Genomic DNA, 25,488 nt, shown 5'->3' with positions numbered 1-25,488 from the left:
AGACACATAGCATCTATGTCATTAGATATGTTTTAAAAATGGCGAATTCATTGCGGACTCTTTTATGCATTAATCATGTATAGTGAGAAAAAAAAAGCTTTCCCTACAGCTAGGGCAAGCACAGCATCTGAAATCACCCGCAATCTGTGTCGTATGTTATGTGTAGTCTGTTATGTACTGTTTTGTGTGTGTGTGGGGTCGTGGTTGTTTTTTTTTTCTTTTATTTTAACACGAAAGTGTTTTATGCCGGGGTCCACCAAGACTTTCATGACGTATTTTGTCACGGAAATACGTCAGCTAAATGAACGCCATCAAATGGCAAAGAAAAAAGAACTATGGAGAAAAACTTGCGTTGAAAAGTCGAACCCATGACCTCTCGGTCCGCTACGATGTCTGGCGGGCATTTAGCCCATTGAGCTACCGCTAAACGCATAACGCAGGCTACATGAACGCGCCTTTTATCTTTCACACTTTCTTCACAGGGCTATTTGATGGATGGATGGATGGATGGATGGATGGATGGATGGATGGATGGATGGATGGATGGATGGATGGATGGATGGATGGATGGATGGATGGATGGATGGATGGATGGATGGATGGATACTATGAGCGTATGAGGGTGGTGACATGCGCGCCACCAGGTTCAAAAAAAAAACAAAAAAACACGGCGTTGCTATGACCGTCCCATTCGGCGCGTTTCCAATAGAAGTGTAATTTGGTCAACGCTTTAACACACCGCGAGGTGATGGCTTTAGCCCAAGCCTCGCTCATAGCATCCATCCATATGGAAAACTATCTCTCCGACGCTTCACCCCATATGTGGTGTCCATGTATATGTTAAGAACTTCAGCTACCGCAAGCGTTAATTCATGATCATGGGCGTTAGTCGTCGTTACGGAGACGTGCCACTAGGCGGGAACGTGAGTGCGTCCACATCAAGCAGTGCTATATCTGCCAAACAACAGTAGACATTATACAAGCTCTCATATACCAATGCACTATAAACAAGCAACTACTTATATGAAGACACGTTTAACTTTCGTGTCATACCGATTCCTATGACAGAGGCATCAGCCATCTTTTTTTATTTCTCTCTCTTTCAACCCCGTATTCCCTAACCCCAGTGCAACGTAGCATACCGGATACTAGCTTCTGGTTAACCTCCCTGCCTTCCTCTTCTCTTTCTCTCTTGTTATCCACTGTTGTAGTTTTCTGTTATTTGCAGTGGTCTGTTGTGCGTGATTGTATCTTATGTACGGTCGTCTCTATGGGCTGCTGTCTGTTATGAGTAGTTGTCTGTTATGTACGGTCGTCTGTTATGTGTAGCTGAATGTTATGTGTATCCGTCTATTATATACTGTCCTCTGTTATGTATCGTTCTCGCAAGGAATGAACGCCGTAGATATAAAGCTGTCTTACCCGCTAGCAACGAGGAGCCCTTGCCGCCTTTATAAGAGGCCCACGGGAACAACTACTCTTCCTTACTGTGGAAGCGCATAAAAACACGCTCACTGGGAGCGTCATAAATAATAAAAAAATATATATGTAGAAACTGTACGACGTACAGTTGTTGAACTTGCGGCACTCTTTACGGCCCTCTATGTGTGTCGGGTACGGTTGTTTATTTGCCTTTGGAAATAAATGGACGAACCTGCAACGCTGCCGGAGTGTCCTTGCTGTCTTCGTAGATGACGCGCATAAAAAAATAAAACAACGAGCGAGGCAGGAAGTGACAGTAAAACACGAAAAAAAATGAACGGAAACGTCCAAAGTAACTCGAGAATTTTTACTAATCGCGATGTGTCGCCGTTTCGTACGGCATGCGCTCACGCATATGGGCGATGTTCTGGCTGTAATGATTTCAAATGACTCCAAGAGACACGGTGGCGCCGATCTACGAGGCAATATGTATACGAGGTATAGGTGCACATTAATTCAGCGAATGTAACGATGTACTTTTTTTTAAGGTAGATTTCTTCTCTTTCTCCCTTTCGCGTTTCATGTATTACTTACTGTACGGATATTATAGTGTGCCTGAGAAATAAGAAACGCGTTCGGTGTTTCAACTGTGTTGCAGATCGTACAGGAATGTTTATTATTGCATTTAAAATATATAGGTAGTTTATGTATAACGCTTTTACATGCGCTTTGCAAATATCGTCAGCATGCGATATGATAGAAAGTTCTCAACGAAAAGCAATTCGTTTGGTCTTTTGCATGTACGGACGTAAGTTTTCGCCAACTCGGCTCTGCAATCTGTAAATTAACGACAGCTTTACTTTCAGCGGCACGTCAATTTATTAGAAGTTATTACGTTGAATCATTACTAAAACGATTTCCATAGCTGACATTAAATACATATTTTTCGCAATCGGTTCCAGTACTCGTCACTATACTGGTATTACTGTCATTCCTTTCTATTCATTCGCACCAGTCAGCAGATTTAAATATATCGTTTTCTTACTCTGTGAGTACATGGTTGACACTCACACACCGGATCCACTTGTTCCTTGCCTTCGCACAATTTTATCGAAAAATAAATTGTAAATTTTAAGCGTTCTGAACCACCCTGCCCGCGTTCTTGGTGTTATTTTTGAGGTGAACTGTTATAAGAGTTTTCTGACGTCTCGTTTCTATAGCGTGTTCAGTGCCTTGCCTTGCCTTGTTTTTCGCGCGTTAAGTCGTTTTCAATGCTTGTATCCACTCCCACTCCAAGAGGACAGCGATACGTAAAAATAACGAAAGATATAAATCAAAACAGGGCAAAATAAAAAGAAAGAGTGAGGGCAACGCGCTGACGTCAACCAGACAGCAATGCCCGTTTCGCTACCCTGTACTAGAAAAGAAAATAATCTAGAAAAATATGCGACATTTCGCATGTAACGTCTGTAAGACTATAACAACAAAGCAATTTAGCTTCCAGTGACCCTCAACGAGGCGTCGAGTCCACGTCATCTTTTTTACTGCTTTTATGAGAACGTGTGTACAGAAGCCATCTTGCAGATGTTAATACGTTCATGAATACTGTTAAGCACTCGTTAATAAGCGTCCATTAAGGTTATAATCTGCCAGTAATAGGGATGACTGTACTCAGAGCATCGTCGGGGTTATGCGATAAACGCTTGATGCTATTAAGAGCTTGCCCGAAACTTCGTTTTCGCAGAGTCAGCAACGCGAGACTCCCTTCGCATTTCCTCTCGAGTGCTGTGTTCGTGTTTTTTGTAGACGCACAATTAGGCATGCATCGTTGTTGCATCAGCGCCCCCGTCATGTTGAGAACAGTGTCGTTCTGAGCCTCTGCGGCCCTCCTTTTGTAACGGGATATGATAGCATCGGAAAATAACAAATTCTGACCTAATCCAGTTGCCGCGCCTACTTGCGTACTACAAGCAACGGGTAATGTTGGGTAGCACTGACTAACGGGCGCTAACTGTCGCCAAACGTGTGTCTGCATCCGCCTTCACAATAAAACGCGAACTTATGGAAGACACACGCACGCACGCGGGCACACACACACACGCACTAATACACGCACACACAAACACACGCACACACACACACACAAACACACACACACACACACACACACACACACACACACACACACACACACACACACACACACACACACACACACACACACACACACACACACAACACACACACACACACGGCGCTGACTTTTTCAACCAACCGTGTTTGTGTTGCCGATCTGCTGTCCAACCGTGTTTGTGTTACCGATCTGCTGCCCAGACAGGCAATGTTTGCCCTTAGCCGTGTCCCCTAGGACAACTTCAATATTGTCCTAAATAAACCAGTAAAGAAGAAGAAAAAAGTGTTTATTTCTCGCGGGCACGTGGTGTATTTATTCTATGGGGATGGCCGCAAGACGGATGCCGTGCAAGGGAAGAGATGAAGACAAAGCCCTCGTGTGGAGCGTGGAGCGTGTGTTGTGGCCCGGGCACAGCTGCGTGCTGCCGGACGCTGCTGGGCGTGGCAGCCACGGTTGCCCTCGAGTGACTGTGCGCCGAGGCTGAGGAGACGCGGCCGTATCCCACAATGCATACCCCGACGAATGAAAATGACACAGGATAGGCGACATATGAAGATGCCGAACACGGATTCAACCTGGTCGCGTTCATCACCGCAGTCGGGTCATATGAAGAAAGTTCTGTGGTGTCAACTCGAGAGAAATTTTATTTCCTTAGCGGACAGTGCAAAATAGGGTGCACTTACTCACTTACTCACTCACTCACTCACTCACTCACTCACTCATTCGCTCGCTCGCTCACTCACTCACTCACTCACTCACTCACTCACTCACTCACTCACTCACTCACTCACTCACTCACTCACTCACTCACTCACTCACTCACTCACTCACTCACTCCTTCATTTTCTAAAAGTTGCAATTTCATGGTATATACAGAAATAGGAAGCCCTCGTATAGGCAACAGCAACAACGAACGGGTTTAACTTACGACAGCTTCAGCCGGTAGATCGGTCATCTTCAAGATTTAGCAGAAAGTGCGGTGCTGAGCGAACATCACACATCAGGGTTGTCGATCGAAGGAAAGAAAGAGTACCATAAAACAGTCTCGCCAAAAACAAACAGATCGACCGACTAGAGCAAAAGACCGACTTACCGGTCGAAAATGCCGGAATATAAACCTTTTCCGTTGTTACCGAAGGCCGAGGGTTATTACCGCGAGCGTAAAGTACGCCCTCTTTCGGAAATCATAACCCGGGGGCGAGTTCCTTCTGCCCGAAGTGTCACAGCGACGAGAGCACCCCCCGCCCCCTCCCTACGTGCTGTTGCCGAAATTCTCTTCTGTGTGGATGAGAAAAAGAAAAATCAAGTAGTAATATTTATAATGTTGGTAACGCATTCGAGGAACAGGTTATAGCGTCCTTAACAGCAAATTGATTAAGCTGTCGAGTCACGTTCGAAGGTACCCGCACGCGAGGCTTTTCACGACAGGAAATGAAGAACGAGAAGCGGGAGAGAGAAGGTAAAGTAAAAACAGGTGTGTTATATAGGCTAGAAGGAACGCCGATGGATTTTTCAGGGGCAATATATATATATATATATATATATATATATTATATATATATATATATATATATATATATATATATATATATATATATATATAATTTCCGCGACAGATATAAGAAAATCAATAAGACATATTTATGTTCACTTTCGCGTCATTTCAAAATCGCAGTAAGTCCGAAGGACTAGGAGGAAGTTGGAAGAGACAGGCAATGAAGAAAGAAAGAAAAAAGTGAAAGATATCTCGTCCGCGTATTGTAGACTCAAAGAATGAAGGGCATGGATCGTTACCACGAATACACCAGAATTATTTTATTGCGACACCAATTGTACGAAAACTCCAGGCATATTTTCAGTATAATGCACAAATAGATAACATCACCCCGCGCGTCATATTTTTCTTTTTTTTTTTTGAGTGAAAGCGCGCGAGGGCAGCGAATGATCGCTGTTCAAGCAGAGAGAAAACGTGCCGGCCGCCTTTCGTCTCACGAAAGGCGCATGGAGTGGAGCAGGGGAGGGGGGGGGGCTGCATGGCTTCGGCAGGAAATGCATACTTTGACCGGCTGGGCATGGTCGCCCGCATTCGCGCTCACTGTATCTTAAGAAAGGATCAGCAGACGGCTCATACCTGTGTACACAGGCTGTGCTCGCAAGGTTTGCGTTGAAGCCATAGACAGCTGGAAAGTCGCTTCGTTCGCTGCAGCGGCTACGTTTCCTTACGCCTGCGTTTTGTTAAGTTACGCCAGGTGGCATGCTAAAGGAGTGAGCTGCTAGCCGTAACTTCGTATAACATTTCAATTCGTTGCTGTCGCATTCACTGCTTCGCCATTGCGGCGATACTGTGATCTTGTTCCTCTATTTTCGTTTTTGATGTGCGGATTATTTTTTTTAGATTCCAGTAATAATATACTACGCTTTTAAAGCAGAGACGGCCATACAGTTAGCCCTAGGAGAAATGGACATCACGTTGGTAGCTAGATTAACTTGAAAACAAGCCCACCTCTCGAATCAAACCATCCCGAGGCCTTTGAGGTAAAATAAATAAAGGGCATAATTTTTTTCCCAGTAATTTCGGAGATAGTGGACAGAACACCTCGTATACTTAGGATAGAATATGAGCCAAATTTGGTCATTATAGCTGGAGGAGACAGGAGACGTGAACAAAAGTGGCTGCTTTATCGTTAAGAACAAATGGTTTTGTCGCCTGCACCCGCTGCATTCTAAATCATTATGTGGTAGCGAACTCCGCCCCTTCACACAACATGCAATTAAGTTTCTAGAGATCGTTGTTCACTGAGTGAGACGCAGTGGTTTCTACAGTGCCAGAATTAATTTTTTTTTTGGTAGTACTAATTAGACACGCGGAAATGGATTCTCTTAGACGTTTGCAGCGAGAATGTAATCAGCTTCATTCTTTCGTGTACTCGCCGGTAGTGCAGACTTTCCTGTGCCGTAAAATATGAACAAAAATTAGTTCATTACGCAGACTACGCATAAAAAATTGTTTTTCGAGAGTGTCATAGCTGACTACCGATCTCATTACACGCTCAATGTAAGCTCAGCATGAGCGCGAGCTTATCACGCATCCAGGCAAATCCATTTGTATGGCCGAGGGCATGTGACTTTAACAGATAGGAGGATGACTTTGTGCACTGCACATAGAAACAGATGAAGGTGGCTCGTGTACTAGTGTTAAGCCTATTGTTCTTATGCGCGTATGTCGGCTTAAACGCATATTCATGTCTTTAGTCGGCTACAACCTAGGAATGAATGTCAGCTCCGCCCACAGCCGTCGCTCTCCCACCCAGAGAGAATTTGCATAGCTGCCCTATCCAATCGCACTTGCTTATTTCTGTGACGTCAGGCACCTTTCGCGCATTTCAGGTAGGTGATTTCCCTATACAGATACATGTTCGTGTCGCTGGTTTTCGGTTTGAAAACTTGAACTTCCTGGCAAATATCAGCAAAGACTCGGGCATCACTGCTCATGGAAACGCAATATTTTAGGGAGGGACGAGGAACTTTTAATTATTAATATGTGTAGTATCTACGTCTAGCAGCGGAAAAGTACTCACGATTAAAACGGAAACACCTAGCGCTGCTCCTTTTTCCAGACGAATGGCAGGTTCGCCGCAGTTCGTGGGGCGGAGCTTCTATTTAGTTCTAGGTTGTAACCGACTATAGTTGGTTCCTGCAATGCATAAACTAACGCGAAGTTGTGCAGTCTTTTTTTTTTAATTGAGGGAAGGTGCATGTAAACTACGCTTCCACTAAATTTAGTTTGCTTATCGGTCTACATGGACAGTAATGCAATAAGAGCCAATGTACGCTGCCGCAGAGGCAATTGCCGTCTCTAGGCTAAAAGAAGACGGCTCAGAGGCAGAAGGAGAGTTACTTAGGTAGGGCGTGTAATGCGGCAAAGTAGGTAACCGGGTGCCCTAACAGAATAACGGAACATGCGCCAAGCGAAAGAACTGTCGGATGGCAGCTTGTTAGGTGGGCGGTCAGATCAGATTAGGAAAAACCAACACGTGCATACGGTGACGAAACCTGCTGGGTAATCAGAGGTCGTTATGGGAGAAGCCATTTTGTGCGGTGGAATTGACACCTAACTAGGTGCTGCGCCTGATGAAGATGACTTGACTCGAGGCAGATGATGCCAGCGCTTTCTCTCGTTCGCTGTCAGTCGTTACTGTCGCAGGTGTTAACACAGCGCGAAGGTTATAGCTGGATGCAGTAAAGACAAGATACTTGCGCTTGTTTCCGTCTTCCTTAGGTCAAGGTCTGAACGACCTTGACGAAGGAATTTGCTCTACCCAGGATTACAGAAACATAAGTACCTAATAAAATGGACGGGAAAGCGACTGCCGCTGTAGCTCAATTGGTATAGCATCGGAGGCGTTATCCGAAGGTTGTACAGGTTCGGTCCCTACCTGCGGCAAGTTGAATTTTCATCCGCTTTAAGTCCTTTCCATTTATGTCATAATTACTATACTACAGTTAAAACATGCAAGTAATGTCCCCAATACTTAGCTTCATTGTCTGTGGATTTCATTACGCTAGGTGTAGACTTCGAGCTGAGCGCCATTACGGTAATAATGGGTGGGAAAATCCTTCTCCAGCATTTATTGGCGTTCAGCGCGATGCCGTCACAACATGGCGTCCATAAAACAGTCCAACACTACGAACACATGAAGGTCTCCCTGCACTAAACTCTTCTTCTTCGTCTTCCTGTCCACGCAGCGCACAATTTCCAACAAATAGACCACCAACCAGCCGCCGTTGTCGTAGTCAGTGTTCCAAGGAACGCTGACGTCGAGGCAGCCTAAGCCTTCGTGCTTGTTACTGCCTCCTGTCACGTCATCTATTACGCTGGTGAATGGTGGTAGGCCGTTGTTTCTGAAGGAGCATGCATAGAAAGAAGACAAGGTTAGCCTTTACGTGAGTACCATTTGCGGAGGCGAATAGCCGTCTACGGCTGTCTCGCACGTTTTCGTGGTGACTGGTGGTCTGAATTTTGCACCGCCGATGGAGAACGCCCATGCGATATCGCGTAATTTAGTTGCACGTCACGTTCGTCCGTGAATGGACGCCAACTTTTATAGCTCTCTTGAGACGCAAGTGCTGCATCCCGATATCTTTGTGACGTCACAAAGTGTGTAGCCGCTACGGAAGATAGCCCTCGGTCGAGAAGAACAGCCCTCTCCCTCTGTTGCGGTGGTGGGAGAGGGCGCTGTTAGACGAGGAGGATACAAAGGCGCTTACCGTCCGCCGCTGAACGCGTGACCCGTACGAACAATCGGTTTGTAACCCGCCGCGGTGTTCTAGTGGTTAGGGTGCTTGACTACTGACCCGGACAGCAGCGCGATGTCTCTCATAATCACATCAATATTTTGGGACGTGAACCCCCAAAGATTATTATTAAAAATCGGTTCGTATGTGCAGCCTTTTATGGACCGGATTACTTTACTCTTGCACCGGCGTATAGAGCAGGCATCCCTATAACCTTGGCCCAAGTTATCACCTGTCAGTAAGGCCAGCGCAGGGACAACCCGCGAACTCTGGCGGCCGCATCCGATAAGGGCAGACCGGACGCTATTGTTGCCTTTCGTTCCACCTGACCAGCAGCTCCCCGCCGAAGATGGCTGTCCCCTACAATAAATGAAAATTATGATTTATAGTGCAAGATATGGATGTCCTGGTTGATAGGGCACCAAAGAGAAAAAGTGTGGTCTCCTCTATTAATAAGTTATGATTCTACTACAGCAAAACTATTAATTAGTACTAACAGATAAGAAAACCAAGGTACGCAGCGAAACGCCATATGAACCACATGAAGAGGCCTTCTAGGACATGAAAAGCGCGAAATCAACTAAAGTCAGGTTTCGATATAATGCGTAGTAAGTAAAAAAGCCACAGTTTCGCCGCAAGGGCGAAGCAATGAATGCGATAGCAAAAAAACTAATGCTATACGAAGTGGGGCTCGCCAATGGATACTCTCAGTTTGAACAGCGCTCCTGTTGCAAAGGCGGCCGAAGCAGCGAAGGAAACTAGCGGGCTTCAAGTGTCAAGCTGTGACACTTGATAGTTCGCGCTCATCTGTTTGTTCGTTTAGCGGTGCCCCTTGAGCTCGAGTGACTTTCGTTCGCTCCGTAACATGAGCGCGGACATCACGGTAAAAGCTCGAAACATCCCTCTTTCCCTCACCAAAAGCCGCGCGAGCAGACAGCGGAAGGGCAAGGTTCTCCCTGCGCAAATATAAGAAGCGAGCGAGCTCGCCGACGACTTCTAAATCCGCCCGTCGCGCTCCTCGCGCCATCTCGCTGGTAATGAAGAAACGTTTATAAGCGCCTACAGTCTCTGAGTCCTGCCAGCGGTAAAGGGTGTGTATATAACGCTCGCCGTTAGCTCCCTGAAGGGTCTGCGCTTTCTGGCGTAGAGTCACTGGAAAATCAGAGTACCGCAAAGGTAGCCTGCACGCGGGCAACATTGGGCGGCGGCGGCCATTTCCGTTCCGGACCGTCCGGCGCGTCGCTAGCGTGTGTTGAGAAGTGACCGATCTTTTCGCCTCGGTGCCGTGTTACGCTCAGCGGAACGGCATTATGTGTGTGTGTGTTTTTTAAGTGAATATTAGAAGTGATTTCGAGTCATCGATAGTTATGGATCGACTGCGCGGTTAGCGGTGTAACTAATGAAATGTGCGACGAATGCTGCCATGTGCTCGCGACTTCGCTTCATGGCTTCATCGGTCTCTTTTCGTGTCATGCCCGGGTGTGTTCGCTAGGTCCGGAGCTGAAAACATAGTTGCATTAGCGCAGTGACATTGTGTGAGATGCCATTTATTTCGACATTTGGTGAATCTTGCCTGTTTGCGCTAGCTTTGCAGTTGGTGTTCGGGTTCACTGCACTCGAGAACGTTGTCGAACAACATCGAGAACATTCAACATTGCGTCCTTCGACTGATCGCTGACACATACATTGCTTGCGCACCATGCTTGCTGTTCAACTTGTTTTTATGTGTAATAGAAGTTGTGTGTGTACGGTAATTGGAAGTTGTGCGCGACGTATTTATGTCCTGATTTGGAACGCCAGCAGCCAAACGCATGGGCGAATCGGCGTGCGGTAGGTAAGGTGCGTCTTATCTTGCGATACGTAGAAAATAGGCCAGCGAAAATTATTGACATCACTACTTAATTGTATTATTTACTATTTCTTTTCTCCTTAATATTCTCAACTTCGCAGTGCATTTGCAAATATTTTGCTGCGTTCCGACAGTATTTTTTGCGTTGCCAGCGCATAAACAGCTGGGGTTCGGTTTCTGCATTGCTGCACCTTTTTTTTTTTTTTCATAATGCACTCTTATTAGAATTTCATCGGCACGGTGCTTTATGTTCTTTTCATCAGAAATAGTACATCCGGGAAAATTTTTAAGCTTCTGCAACACAGTACGTATATAGACATATATAAGGCTCGCATAAAATCGACTCCTGCAATGCGTGCGATCTGTTTTTTTTTCTTTTGCTGTGGCTATTTTTCACCCACTAAACAGTATTTTAGTAGTACGCTCGGCGCAATGCAGCATTAGCAACATTTTTTTGACAACTAATTTAAAAATGCGATTAATAACATGGCCTTATACCAAGTTTATCAACAGAGCTCCACGCTTCTGTTTTGCGCAATGGCAAATGATCATGCCACAATTGCCTTCAAGGTATACCAGTAAACAGTTATTATTTTAATAAATCTTCAATTTCACTCTCGTGCGTGACACGCTTATAACTCGAATAGCATACGTAATCTGTTCAACAGATCGAGATATAAACAGCCGAGCAAATAGAAAGGTATTTATTGTTTTCAATATCGCTGACCATAGCGAACCGAAAAGGTGAAGCATCCTGTCGCATAAGATCTTTTCCAGCAAAGTTTGTGTAGTTAACTGTAGAAATGTGTGTTCGAGAGGGGCGAATTCATTCCGACCAACTATATGCAGCCACGTAGAACGGCGCTCTTTGACATTAATTTTTCCCACACAGCATGCTAAAATTAACGAGATTCTCAGAGTAGCTCACCGGTAACGTTCGATTGCTGGTGAGCTACTCTCTGGAATCTGCATGCAGTGGCGTAGCCACGGGGTGGGACACCGGGGCCCGTGCCCCCCCCCCATTTTTTCCCGTGGCATACGTAGCACGAAATGCCACTCGACCACCTCTGCCTGCCATGCCCCCACTTCAGATCTAGGAGGTGCCCCCCCCCCTCCCGAAAAAATTTCTTACGCTCCTGTCTGCAAGGCGCGTTTAAAAATGCGACAAAGTACTTGTAGGGACCGTGGTACTGCTAAATGTCCGGCCACGCGCTGCACTGAACGCGCCTGCACGCAAAGCGCTTGGAAGGGATATGGCGGCGAGAGGTCACGTGATGCAAGTAAGCCAATCGCGTCGGCGGCGGCGCGCGGAAAACAGATGCGATACTCTGAAATTTTTCCAGTGACTCTATTCTGGCGTAGCGGTTAGCGCCACGCGCTGCGGAACGAGAGGTCGCTGGTTCGATTCCGCGCTTCGGAAGCATTTTTCTGAATTATTTTTCTTTGTGACTTTGATATATATATATATACATACTTATGCATATAAGTTGCATGACGGCGGCGACGGCGACGGCAAAATCCAGCCGAGACTGTCCATATAATTGCTATCGCAATAAAACAAATCCCGTATCCATTTGTGCGAGCTCTAAGTTATCCAGTAGTCATCATGCCGTATAGTGAAGTAGCGCACTTTTGAACGAGGTAAAAGGGGACAAGAAAGACAGGACACTCGCTACTCGTGTTATGTCTTTCTTGTCCTCTTTGTGCTTGTCAAAAGTGCGCTACTTCACCGTGCGGTACGATGACCAGTCACCAACCAGCCCAGCTTTCAACCCTATCCAGCAGTCATTTAGGTACCCCTACTTTCACGGCACGGCTACAAGCAGGCTCCGTACACAAGAGTTGACTTGCCGGCGTTTTTCAGGTGACGACAGTGACAAACTTTCGCGCACACGCAGAACAGGTTCTATAAAAATAATTGTTGAGGTTTTAGGTCCCAAAACCACGATATGCTTATGAGAGACGCCATAGTGGAGGGCTCCGGAAATTTCGACTATGTGGAGTTCTTTAACGTCCACCTAAATCTAAGCACACGGGCATCTATTGCCTCCATCGAAAATGCGGCCACCGCGGCCGGGATTCGATCGCGTGACCTTCTGGTTAGCACTCGAGCTCCATAACGTTATAACTAGACCACCGCGGCGGGTATCAGAGCAGATTTTAACAGCGTCCTATCGACTCTCGCACCAATAGATATTAAAAAGCGAAGACTTTCAACAGAGAGAGTGGCTCGTGTAGTAGCCACTGTTCTTTACCTTTAATTGTCTCTGAGAGGAAAATTTATCTTTAAGGCGAAAGCCTTAGATGCCTCATCAAGCGTGCAAGTGACCGTCGGCGGCGTCAACACGAGTTATGCAAAATAATTATCATGTGATGACGTCACCCTATGACGTCACATGTCGCCAAAATGTGTAACTTTACTATGACGTCACATCACGTGACCTTGCATCCTGACGGCAGAACGTCGTTGCTTGGTCAAATGTGGGCCGACTACAGAGGCACTGCAAAACCACGTTAGGTGCGGAAATGTTTAGGAAGGTATCAATACGATCTACTGAGAAGAAAAAGAAGATGGCTGTTGCCTTCGAGTCGCCCTAGGCGAATGCGTAAGGGAGCTTTTTTTTGTTTTGTAGAGAGATGTGAAATCGCTTTCGCTAGAGCTGTTTTCTGTTCATTGTTTGTTTTGGCAAGTACCGAGCCCCAACGAGAACAAAGAAGACTGATTGGAAGGACGTGCACTGACCCGTCAACGCATGTATTGTCGATCTGTTTTCTTTGTCCCCTTTTTTTTGTTGTCGAGCTATACGTAAGCCACCCAAGAATAGACTCGAAGCTCTCCCATCAATCTTTCCGTATTGCTTCTACAAGTCTTCTTTACTTTCCGCCAGCAATGTGCTTCAAGGATTATAGAGCTTACGTGCGCATGTTGAAGTGGCGACGTGATGGTGCACTTATTAAGCAACGGGTAAGTTTCTAGCGGACCTTTATTTCTCATTTTTCTTTCTCTCTTTTTCTCTATATTATCTATTACTTCCCCTTTCCCCACCACACGTGCAAGGTATACAGCCAACCGAGACAGTGCTTGGTTAACCTCCCTGTCCTTCTTTCCCCTTCGTCTTTCTCTCTCTCTCTCTCGGGGCAGTATTGTAGCGCATAGTGCCGGGAACATGAGCAAGACACGAGATCACAAACATAACGCTGCAAGATGGCATACCAATAGGCCCGCATGGCAACACTTGTTTCTGGTGAACGTGATAGCTCCTGACCTGTCTAGTGTGTTCCCTGTTCAGATTTTATCGCGAGATCCTAATCATAAGCGAGACTGCTAGTAGTGGACATAGTTGCATGTATAGGCTGTCGGGCACTTAGCGGTCCGTTGTCCATCGCCCGGCCGTCACCTCAAACTTAGAGATAGCGTAGTGCACAATCGCCAAGAAACCAGTTACCTCTACGCGTGTCACTTAATTTGTATCGTGGGGTTCGTTTGTCCTGTCTAGCGTTTGATAGAATCAGACGGCACAAAAAGTGTACGCTGTTAGTCGTTTTAAGCGGCACTAAAAGCAGGTGTTGACAGAAAGTATACAGCAGCAATCGGTCATATCGTACCGGTTCTTACGACGCCCTTACTGTGAAACCATGTCAGACAAGAAAGAAAGAAAGAAAGAAAGAAACAAAGAAAGAAAGAAAGAAGGAGAAGAAAGGGAGGAGACATAAGCTAAAGGAAGAACCGTGAAAAAAAAAAAAAGATAGGTTTACGTATATAAGTTGGCCTGCGCGCTCACTGATAAGGAGCGTAAACAGAGGTCTTATCAATTTTGCTTCTCGGTGCAACGCGACCGGCTCGTCGGCCACGCTTACAGGCATCGCAGCGGGCGACCGCTGCAATCGGCTCTTGTCGCGGAAGTTGGCAAAATAAGTGGCTCGACGGATACGAACGAACTTCTTCGCTGTCACCGGCGTTAACCAGGAAGAAAACAAATGCCTGTGAGTACTGTGCATTTGCCGTTACGAATTCGACACCCGCGCTCGTTATATATGCTTTAATGTGCTTCGTCCATGTGCTTCGAGTTGATGACTAATTCGCCCTCGCGCTGACAATTGATAGCATCCAGGATAACCGGTGGTCATTAAGGGTAACTGACTGGATTCCAAGAGATGGCAAACGCGTGAGAGGGGGAGACAGAAAATTAGGTGGGTAGATGAGATTACGAAGTTTGTAGGTATAATGTGGCAGCAGAAAGCACAGGACCGGGTTGATTGGCGGAACATGGGAGAGGCCTTTGCCCTGCAGTGGGCTTCGACAGGCTGATGATGATGATTAGCTCAAATGGTAGAGCGACAACCCCGGAAGGGCGTCGGTTAGGGGTTCGATCCTCAGACAAGGACGAATTTTAAATGCGAAGCATTTCTTAGCGAACTTCTGCGACTTTGACCGTATCTATCTATCTATCTATCTATCTATCTATCTATCTATCTATCTATCTATCTATCTATCTATCTATCTATCTATCTATCTATCTATCTATCTATCTAGCCGCCTACGACTTCGTGCTCTCCTGGTCGCTTGGTTAATCGAATGTGCACCAAAATTGGTATGGCGTAACATGACTGTATGACGAACATAAATGACAAGTCATAACATGAAAATCATGACACGAATGTCATGTACAGCATGATTTACATGCTACGCTCATGGTGCGCTGGCGGCCATTTCACTAGCTTGATATACACCAAAATTGGTATCTTGTGACGTGACCGTGTGACGAACATAAATAACACGAGTTATCATGAAAATCATGACACGCATGTCATGTACAGCATGACTTACCTGCGACGCTCATGGGGCGCTGGCGGCCGTTTCGCTAGATTGATATGCACCGAAATTGGTATCTTGCGACGTGACCGTGTGACGAACATAAATAGCACGAGTTATCATGAAAATCATGACACGCATGTCATGTACAGCATGACTTACGTGCCACGCTCATGGTGCGCTGGCGGCCGTTTCGGTAGATTGATATACACCGAAATTGTTATCTTGCGACGTGACCGTGTGACGAACATAAATAACACGAGTTATCATGAAAATCATGACACGCGTGTCATGTACAGCATGACTTACGTGCCACGCTCATGGTGCGCTGGCGGCCGTTTCGCTAGCTTGATATACACCAATATTGGTCTCTTCCGACGTGACCGTGTGACGAACATAAATAACACGAGTTATCATGAAAATCATGACGCGCATGTCATGTACAGCATGACTTACGTGCCACGCTCATGGGGCGCTGGCGGCCGTTTCGCTTGATTGATATACACCAAAATTGGTATCTTGCGATGTGACCGTGTGACGAACATAAATAACACGAGTTAACATGAAAGTCATGACACGCATGTCATGTACAGCATGACTTACGTGCCACGCTCATGGTGCCCTGGCGGCCGTTTCTCTAGGTTGATCGACCCCCAAGTTGGTATTGCGCGACGTTACTGTGTGACGAACATAAATAATTGGAGTTAACATGAAAACCATGACACGCATTTTCCTCAATGACACAAAAGACGATGTATGCAGCTCTTTGCTGGCTGCTTCGCATTACATCGATTCCCACAATGCGTGGGATCTGCCGGCTTTTTTTTTTTTTTTTCATCTAGAAGTTTTCTTTTTCTTGTGGCTTCGGCAACAATCAGGTGGTTGTCGACTGTGCTTTTCATAACCCTTCCGTCACGTTGTGGGATCCCAGAATTGTGGCGATACGGGCCTGTTCTTTTGTGTCTGTGTTTCCTGCGCTACAAATCGTTTCTGTTGCGGATTCCGCAGAACTCATTCGCAATGCCATGCATTCGACAAATATGATCTTTTATTTTCATCTTGCCCTTGAGGTGACCACTTATAGCGATTCCTGAGAGTGCAGAAAAATTACAGAAAATATTTTTTAGCCATAGAGAAGTGGGAAAAAAACAACATGCTCCAGAGTTGCTTCATAGATTTGTGTTAATGTGCTTGTATTGCTCATAACTTCCATGACGTCTTTATTGCGCAAAATCACGGTGGACAAGAAAACAGAAAGGTGAAACGTGCACGCTTCACCTTTCTGTTCTTTTTTTTTGTGCACTTTGGCGCAAAAGGACGTTATGGATCACCGACGCCAACTAGCCAAAGCCTGTAGCCTTCTAGCCCCTATCTTCATGAAGAACATTTCGACCACTTAAGGTCATTGGACTTACCGTATTTGCAGGGTTCCGGTGCACCCCCAACCTTAAAGCGCGGGGTAACTTTCCATTAGGGAAATTGAAAAAAAGGTAACTGATGCCAGTTTCGCTTTTGAGCTCGGTTGTTACGCGCACACGAATATGATGGCTACCTTTCGAAAAAAAAAAAGTGCGCATTAGAATCGTGCAATTACGGTATCTGAATGTATTCAGTCCATGGGGGAGGGAAAAGATGATGCCACATCCTAACGTCGCCTAGTTGCCACGTAAAATTACACATTTCAAAAAGTGACCAGCAGCAAAGGGTGGTAGTGTAAATGTTTTAGATGAAAACGTTGAAATAAAACCATGGATGAACACTACTGCCTTCCTTGGTGGGTAGTTTCAGCAATAAAGCGCCGCCGCTTCTTAGTATCGATTCTTCGATTTCGTCAGCGTCAAACATTTTCGCGTTTTACTTAGTCGAAATATCTCTTGCTGCTTATAGCGAGCTCTATATTCACTCGCCGCACAAAGCGTTCTTGCGGAGAAGTATGCGGATGCAGAAACCGTCCACTAAAAGCGTTAAGTTCGTCACGATCACAAAAAAAAAAAGAAAGCAAGTGGGATGAAATGTAAGGGAAAGAAAAAAAATCGCGAATCAAAATAACGTTCGAAGAACTGGTGGTTTTAATATCTGCGAGGATTTATAAAAGTGAAATTTCTGCAGGCGCCATTGACGCGGCGGAAGGAAAGAAAAAGTTCACAGAACAAACAAGCAGCGCGGTCGGACTACGTAGATCACATCTGAGCCCACACTTTTGGATCTAGGCGAGATATCGACTAAGCTTAAAAGTTTCATAAAAACCGCGCATAAGCTCATGTGGCAATCGATTCACTTAACGTCGAGCGTAAAATTGAGTTACTTTTGTATAGCGCATGGAATTTCTTCTTTCTTTCTTCTTATATTCGCCACGCTGACGTGAGATTTAGAAATATATCTATTCGTGAAACCATGACCTTTCCAAAACCACTTTCCGGGAAATGCACCAGCTGCCACACTTTATGACGTCGCTCAGTTGAAGTGTCACGTGCCGTGGTAGCTCGCTGGCTATGGCGTTGGGCTTCTGGATGAGCTCGAGGTCTCGGGTTCGGAGCCGTCTGCGACAGCCGCCCTTCGATGAGGGTGGGATGCAATAAGACTAATGTGGCTTGCATCATAAGAACGTGTTAAAAGTATTCATAAGTTCAAAAATTAATCCCTGGGCGTGCCTCATAATTGGATCATAGGTTTTTATTTCTTTCTATTTAGTAAAATATTACCTTAAAGGACCCGGAGACATCATATAAAGGGGGAGGAGGTTGGGGCTCAATTTCCCGTGAAATCATTAAGTGAAGAAATGTTGAAAAGCTTACGATGATGTGAAAAGGCTCTATGAAGTGCCTAAAATAATAAATGAGAGAGTCAGTGTCGTTGACAAGATACACTAAAAACAGATTGTACATTGGGAATACATAGAATCTAATGTAATCACCCTAAGAAAAGGAAGATATTGGCAACGTGCAATCCCACAGTTTACATTTTTATATCAGAGGCAACGATCCACCAAGAAAAAGAAGACTAACAGTTTTTAAAACTCAGCATTTTTGTAGACGCCCAACAACGTACTGCGTTGGCTAGGTGGTTTCATAATGCTTCTTAATGATTCTTGCCTAACCTCAAGTGGTTCTTAATGATTCTTGCCTAATGTATATCTGACGCATAACATTAATCATATTACAAACACCTCCTTTATCCTAGAGGACTGTCTTTTAGTCAGCTTCCTTACTGCAATATTGAAGCAGCTGCTTCTCAGCCATCTTCACGAAAGAAGATTCTTTCGGGTGCGCGAGGGAAGCTCAGCGAATGGCCTCAATCGCAGCATGCTTTACGACGTGATCTGCGAACACGCGATATTCTCGCGCACATATACCACACATCTATAGCATAGAAGGGTATATAGCTTTCGCCTGAGCAGAAAACCACCACGTCACGTTTCTCATCATTACTGGGTCGTCGGAGGAACATATACAGTGGCCCCAGCCTGACCTGCACGACACCAAAACAACTTTGCGCGGGAATATATGTGTACGTATACTCTAGAAGGCGTCCCGCAGAGAACGACGATGACAGCTGCGTTCTTTCTCTTTATTCTCTCATCGACAGCGGAAGGAAGGAAGGAAGTGAACTTCCGCGGAAGCCAGGGGGCCGCTCGCGTGTTCTATGTACAACGTACTGTACGCGCTGAGATATGCCGAGCCGACGCTAGACGCGTCTCGATAAGGGGCGCCGCGTGGTTCTTCTTTCAGCGAGCAACTTCTACCTATGAGTATTTGTTGACCTGTCAGTGAATGTTGTTCCGAGGGTCGCTTATCATTAGGTGGCGCGTTCGGCGGTGTCATAGCCCGTGTACACTGTTCGCCAATATGATCGCTCAGACGTGGTTTGTGCTCTCGTTCCAGCTAAGAACTACACTAAGAGTTTGCATGAACGAGATTTCTCAGGACGAGGATTTATGAAGTTCAAGGCTCGACGGAAGGCGTGTGTTATTGCTAAAGATATGAGACTTCCCAAGCGCATTTACCTGAAGTCGCAGGCTATAGTAAAACAGTAAAACCTTTTCTTAGGCTAGTTGGTGCGTGCTTACTGAAATACAAAGCTAGGGATCATGAACTTTAATAATAATAATAATATCTGGGGTTTAACGTCCCAAAACCACGATATGATTATGAGAGACGCCGTAGTGCAGGGCTCCGGAAATTTCGACCACCTGGGGTTCTTTAACGTGCACCTAAATCTAAGTACACGGGCCTCGAATCATGAACTTTCAGCAATAAACAAACTTTCAGCACATTTGCCTGTGCATTGCGGTTCTTGCAAATGTGAGCCTGGGTTTTCCAGTGTTTCCGTTCTTGGGAAGAGTAATGATACCCTTGCGCGTGAAATCGTGGAAACATACGACATTAAAGAAAAAGAGTGGTATGTGTGTAAGTGACACATCTGTTGTTCTGTGCGGTGGTGAATTTAGTTTCTTCGAATCTTTTTTTTTTTTTTATTAAGTCGTTTTTGCCATTCTTATCGCATCTATTTTGACGAGCATGTGAGGCGATGTGCGTGCGCATGGTTGCTAACACTATATACGTCGCTGCTGTTCTAAAAATAAAGTTAGTTGCGAGTGACGCCTTTTTCTGTTCTGTCTTGAATTCTTCCTCGATGGTAAGCGTCTTTTTTGTATTTCAGTCGCAGACTATAGATGGCGTCCACTAACGTCACCGAAACCGTCGTGTTGAAGCACAAGCATGGGGGGACGCGACGTTTGCGATGTCACATTGATGTTGTAAGAACATCACATGCAAATTATTTCATTCTTCACGCGCAGAGGCGCTCCTGCCACGTAGTTTTTACATTGAAGCAGGTTAACCACGACTTGTTTGTCACCAAAGCCGCCATCTTGGAGTGCCAGTACGTCCAGATGCTGCGTCCATGACGTTCCGTGCAAGCTATCAATAGAGACTACAATCGCACCCGCTAAACTGGAGTAATGCAATCCGTCTCTGTTGATGATCGCTGCTTGCGTCCCCCGTCCAGACTTACACAAATTGTTTATATTTGTCAACTGGACTACCATGAGGAGGACGTCTTGTGTTGTCGTCGAAAGACTTTTGTCTGCGTAGAGTTCCTTTTGATAACAATGTTCCACCACCCACATTCGGCAACGGGGAACGAGTTTTGATCGAAAGCAATGGTTTATCTCGAAGGCAGCGCCGTTTAACAGAGCGTCTCGTTAAGCCATATATCTTCAGCGACAGCACCCGTTAGCAACCAGTACTCATAATGACTGACAAATGTTGACTCGTAGTGGCTAATCGTGGCTATGTGACTACTAATTTTGGTATTATTGTTGGCTATTCGCTGTTATAACACCACTTTGTGTTCAGTCAGTATCGATCGACTGATTTATCTTTCTACCATATTTACTGTTTCATACAAGAACAAGCAAACAGCAGTGGATAACGGTATAGGTTTGCAGGAATTTTGCAGGCATGGCTGCTAGAACAGTACTTTAGTGTCCCCTTCTGGTATTGGTTACAAGAGCTGCAATTCGAGGTGCAGCTGTTGTTGACATTTTGTATGAGCCAGAGCGGCAAGCCAGTGCCGTATCTCTCTGCATAGCTCTTACATTACGGCACGCACAAGACGTCGCTTATCTTCAACTGTTATCAAATAGTCAATAAATAAGTCAGCCGATGTTTACTTTCGCATTATGATTGCAGAGGTCATGTCATCCTTTGAGAAATATTGATGTGAAAAGGAGGGACAGAAATATATCTATTCATGTTCTTGTGTATCTGTATTTCTTTACATAATATGCAGGAAGTTGACTCTACGCATATTAATGTAACCATACTTCTTATATTTTTGTAATTTATCCAAAACGTGTAGGGAGTAAAATACGAGAGGTGGTATTGATACATACAAGAAAACCATTATAAGTGAGGCTAGATAACTACTGATACAAAGTGTATGCATAATAAACAAAAATTTTAGCCGGGTAAAGCTAGGCTGACCACCATATTACAGACATAATCAGGGGCCGCCTTCACAAAACTTCTCTTTCGTCAGTGCTTCTTCCCATCGGTCAGCCGGCTTCACTAATGATGTGCCCCGCATCGTGATTGGCTGAGACATTCTCTTACGAAACTTTTTTAGGCGTAAGACGCTTTTGTGCGTACAGGCGAAGCAGAAGTTAACTGTCCATTTTATTCCGCACATGTCGCACTACCCTGCAGGTAACGTGCTACCACATGTCCTGCCAATTTCAACCCGTCGCTCGCATTACCTGATGAGGGGTAATCATAGCCCGTCAGTTGGCTCAAGCCCCTAATCCCTGTTTTTTTTCTTTATGAAATTATCGTCGATTTCTGTTCTTTTACTCTCACTCGTGTTGCTGACACGAGAGAAGCCAATGCACCAGCCCTCAGTGGACGTGTGTGCCTTTGTCCAGCAGTGCACAAGGACAGACTATAAGGAGGGCAGCACAATGTCGGGAGATTAACGGTAATAGAATCACGGGCATTCTCTATCCGCCGGTGAAAGGGGATTAGGAGATGAAAAGATAATGGCTGCTTCGCTGAGACGCGGGACACAAAAGGTGGAGTACATAGCGGGATCACGCTGTCCAGTAGGGAATTGCACCGTCAGCTACGTGGGAGGTGAGCGAGCGGATGGCTGCAGAGACGAACACAATGTGTCTAGTACAGTCAACGAGCGCACAAAGATATACAAAGAATGCAAAGAATACGAAGCGGCGTCTCGCAAACTCTTAAGCCGAGGGATTTCGCGAAAAGTTGGCGCTATGTTGCCATAAATTGTGGACAAGTCGCCCACTGCGAAGCTGTCGTCTCGTCGTCGTCTTCTTCGTAAAGCCGATCCCAAGGAGTTGTGAAGATTATATTAGTGCACAAGTTAGGAAGAGCTTATAGTTAGTCTATAGTCATTTCTTTACAGGTGTTTTCAAGACAATAGTTAATACGAACTCTAAATTCCCATAAGTATTTAGCCGTCTTACATGCTATGCAGTCTATAGAATTTGCTTAAGGGCAGTCAGCAGCACTTTATCCATTCACACAGGCAAGCGTAGATTTGGTAAATGAAAATGAGGTGGTGTGTGTCGACTAAGTGTGCTTGCTAAAGGTTGTCTAGGTTTCTGTGCTCGAGAGCAAGATATTGTAGTGAATGTCTCTTAAAAACGAAACAACAGTTGGTTCACGACATTGCGCACGGTGTGGCGAAAATATTGGACATCACCCTTTTCGTCTTTCTTCCTTGTTCGGCTCCCCAACATGTATATATGTATATATCTTAACCAACTTGTCCCAAATTAGCTGCTCTTCTAAACATATGTTATGTAATTTGATTTATTTACCTTAAGAACATCTTGCAGGCTATTACATTAGAGGTGGTGCACAAAAAAAATCGTACGATAGGTTGTCTACGATATTAGTATGGAGAACACTTGATATTTCGTCCGCGAAGGTAGGTGAAATGATGATGGCAGCAATATCTTAGGGAAGTATGTTCCATTATCTTGCTGCGCGATGAAAAACTAAAGTTACGAGAAGGCGACAGCGCATGCACCTGGGCGAGCAACATATAGTGGACGTCGTCCTGTGCGCAGAGATGTGCGTGAAGGTGGTAGAATTCAAGGCACGAAGGCACGTGCCGAAGCGAGCTGGTGTAGAACTTATGGAATGATAATAAGCTAGCGATAGGGCGGCGCAAAAGGACACAATAATAATTGTTGGGTTTTAACGTCCCAAAACTACGATATGATTATGAAAGATGCAGTAGTGGAGAGCTCCGGAAATTTCCACCATTTGGAGTTATTTAACGAGCACCTAAATCTAATAAGTACACGGGCCTCCTCAAGCATTTTCACCTAAAAGGACACAGGATCAGCATTTGTCCTGTGTTGCCCTTGTCTTCCGCTGTGATTTAAAGTACGCACACATTAGCAAGGCAACGAAAACTCACAGGGTCGCTTATGCATACGCCTAAGACGACTCGAAGGCGAAAGCCATCTTCATCTCTTTTTTTCTCAGTCGATGTATTGGTTCTCCCCGCCCCCCTCCGAAGGCTTTCTGCTCCTCACATGGTTTCGCACTGCCTCCGTGATAGGTCTACCTTTGACCAAGCTACGACGTCACGTGATGACGTCATCACGTAACGTCATGTTATGTGACGTCATAGTGACGTCAAGAATTTCGGCTATCTGGGACGTGATCATGGTGACATATGGTGCCGTCATCACATGATTATGATTTTTACGTCACTCGTGTTGACGCCGACGGTCAATTATCGCGTTTGATGAGGCATCTAAGGCTTTCATAACATGTTTCCCGGTACTGCAGACTCTCCACGGTTGGTGCCCGCCCTTGTTCGGAGGCTCGCTTGTCCCGGTGCCCGGCGAAGGGACAGGCGGGGGTAGCCAGAGGCATGGCGGCGTCAGCGGGAGCCGGCCGCCCGCCGTCATGGGCCTGAGGTTCCGGCGCCTGCGCAGAATGTCCAGCGGGGAAGACGTGGTCACACCCTCCTCGTCATCTTCGGGTGCCCAGCCTCACCAGCAGCAGCCGGCGCATCCACCCAACAATGGCAGCTCGGAAGAGGAAGAGGCCTGCGATGGCCTGGCGGAACTGTCCAGGCCCGTCAGGCCGTTGCCCATCAAGGATGGATACCTGCACGTTCTGTCAGGAGACCACCTATGGTTCAGGTGAGTCTGCAAATCGCATGCCGCAGTACCATGTACTGCATGTGGTGGTCCAAATAAGGGAGAAGTTCAGTAAAGATGGAAGATTGAATAGATCGCTGAACAGGGGGTGTCGCTGGAGCCAACGTTTCGAGAAGTGGTCTTGTCTCCTTCAAGGCAGCAACTGTTGCTGCCTTGAATAACTGTTGCTGCGTGTTGCTGCTTTGTTGCAACCTTGTTGCTGCCTTGAATAAGACAAGTCCACTTTGGTGTTTGGGCTGGTTGCTGAAATGGTATGGTAGGACATACCAGCAGTGCTACGTTAAAGTTAAAGTGAGCTGTGATGTAAAGTACTGAGGTTGGAGCCATGTTTTTCAAACTACTTCATTTCACTTCCATATGGGCTAATAAACGATAAGTTACTGGAAATTACTGGAGACAACACAGCTAAACCGAGCGAACAAGGAACTCAAGTACAAACGGACATGCGATGTTCAGCATAAATACAGTCTACTCAGTTTCCTTGTCGCTTGCTAGTGGTATCTCCTAAGCTCTGGTTCATGCGGTGAGCTACGGCAAACCGATAGGAGGCCACGGCCAACGTGAATTTCATGAGACCCCCGGTCCGTGGAGAGCAATGTGATATTTCAGTGATTGGTGTGCAACTAGATTAGGGATGTAGCGTTGATACTGAACACGGGGGCTTGCGCATTTCGCAGGCTGTACGTGGCGCTTCACGCGGAGAAGCTGGACGCGTACTACGAGCTGTCGGACAAGGTACCCGTGATATCGGTCAGTCTGGCCGGCTGTGAAGTGGTCACGCCAGACAAGGTCACCGGTTCGGCTCCCGGAGAGGTCTGCTTCCCCATACAGCTTGTCAAGAAGGTGAGTGAGAAAAGTAACGGTCTAGCGCCTGCATACCTGCGGCTTTATTTCATACAGTGGCACTGAGACGTGCTCCTTAACTCTTTCGTTACTGCGCCTATACAGAACGTGGGTCACCGATGAACCGAACGCGCTAAGCGCGAATTGAAAAATACGGGTGTTCCTATCGACTAGTGGCGCCATCTAGCACACTCTGCAAGCACGAATGTTTCGTTTCCTGCGTAGTTAGTTTTTGTATTTATTCCCTTTATTTCTCTCTATTTTTCTCTTTCTTTTTCTCTATATATCTCTCTATTTTCTCTTTCTGTTTCTTTCAATCTGTTTCTCTTTCTCTCTCTCTCTTTCACGTGTTTCACGTGCTCCACTCCACCGAGCAGAGTGTTTCGTTTAACTCTCGCACCTGCTGTACTCGGTAGTGGGGCTCG

General features: G+C 45.8%; 1 protein-coding gene across 1 annotated transcript in view; it reads left to right on the top strand.

The window, feature by feature from the left end:
* Positions 1 to 25,129, top strand: part of LOC119389571 (uncharacterized) — a 96,623-nt gene extending 71,494 nt beyond the window's left edge. The window contains exons 2-3 of the mRNA XM_037656891.2: positions 23,844 to 24,202; positions 24,898 to 25,129. Coding sequence (XP_037512819.2) covers positions 23,844 to 24,202; positions 24,898 to 25,129 — 591 coding nt within the window. The remainder of the gene's footprint in view (positions 1 to 23,843; positions 24,203 to 24,897) is intronic.
* The last annotated feature ends 359 nt before the right edge of the window (positions 25,130 to 25,488 follow it).

The sequence above is a fragment of the Rhipicephalus sanguineus genome, chromosome 4, assembly GCF_013339695.2.
Source record: "Rhipicephalus sanguineus isolate Rsan-2018 chromosome 4, BIME_Rsan_1.4, whole genome shotgun sequence".
NCBI classification, from domain to species: domain Eukaryota; kingdom Metazoa; phylum Arthropoda; class Arachnida; order Ixodida; family Ixodidae; genus Rhipicephalus; species Rhipicephalus sanguineus.
Note: the sequence above shows the minus strand (reverse complement) of the source record. Positions and strands in the feature narration are given on the sequence as shown.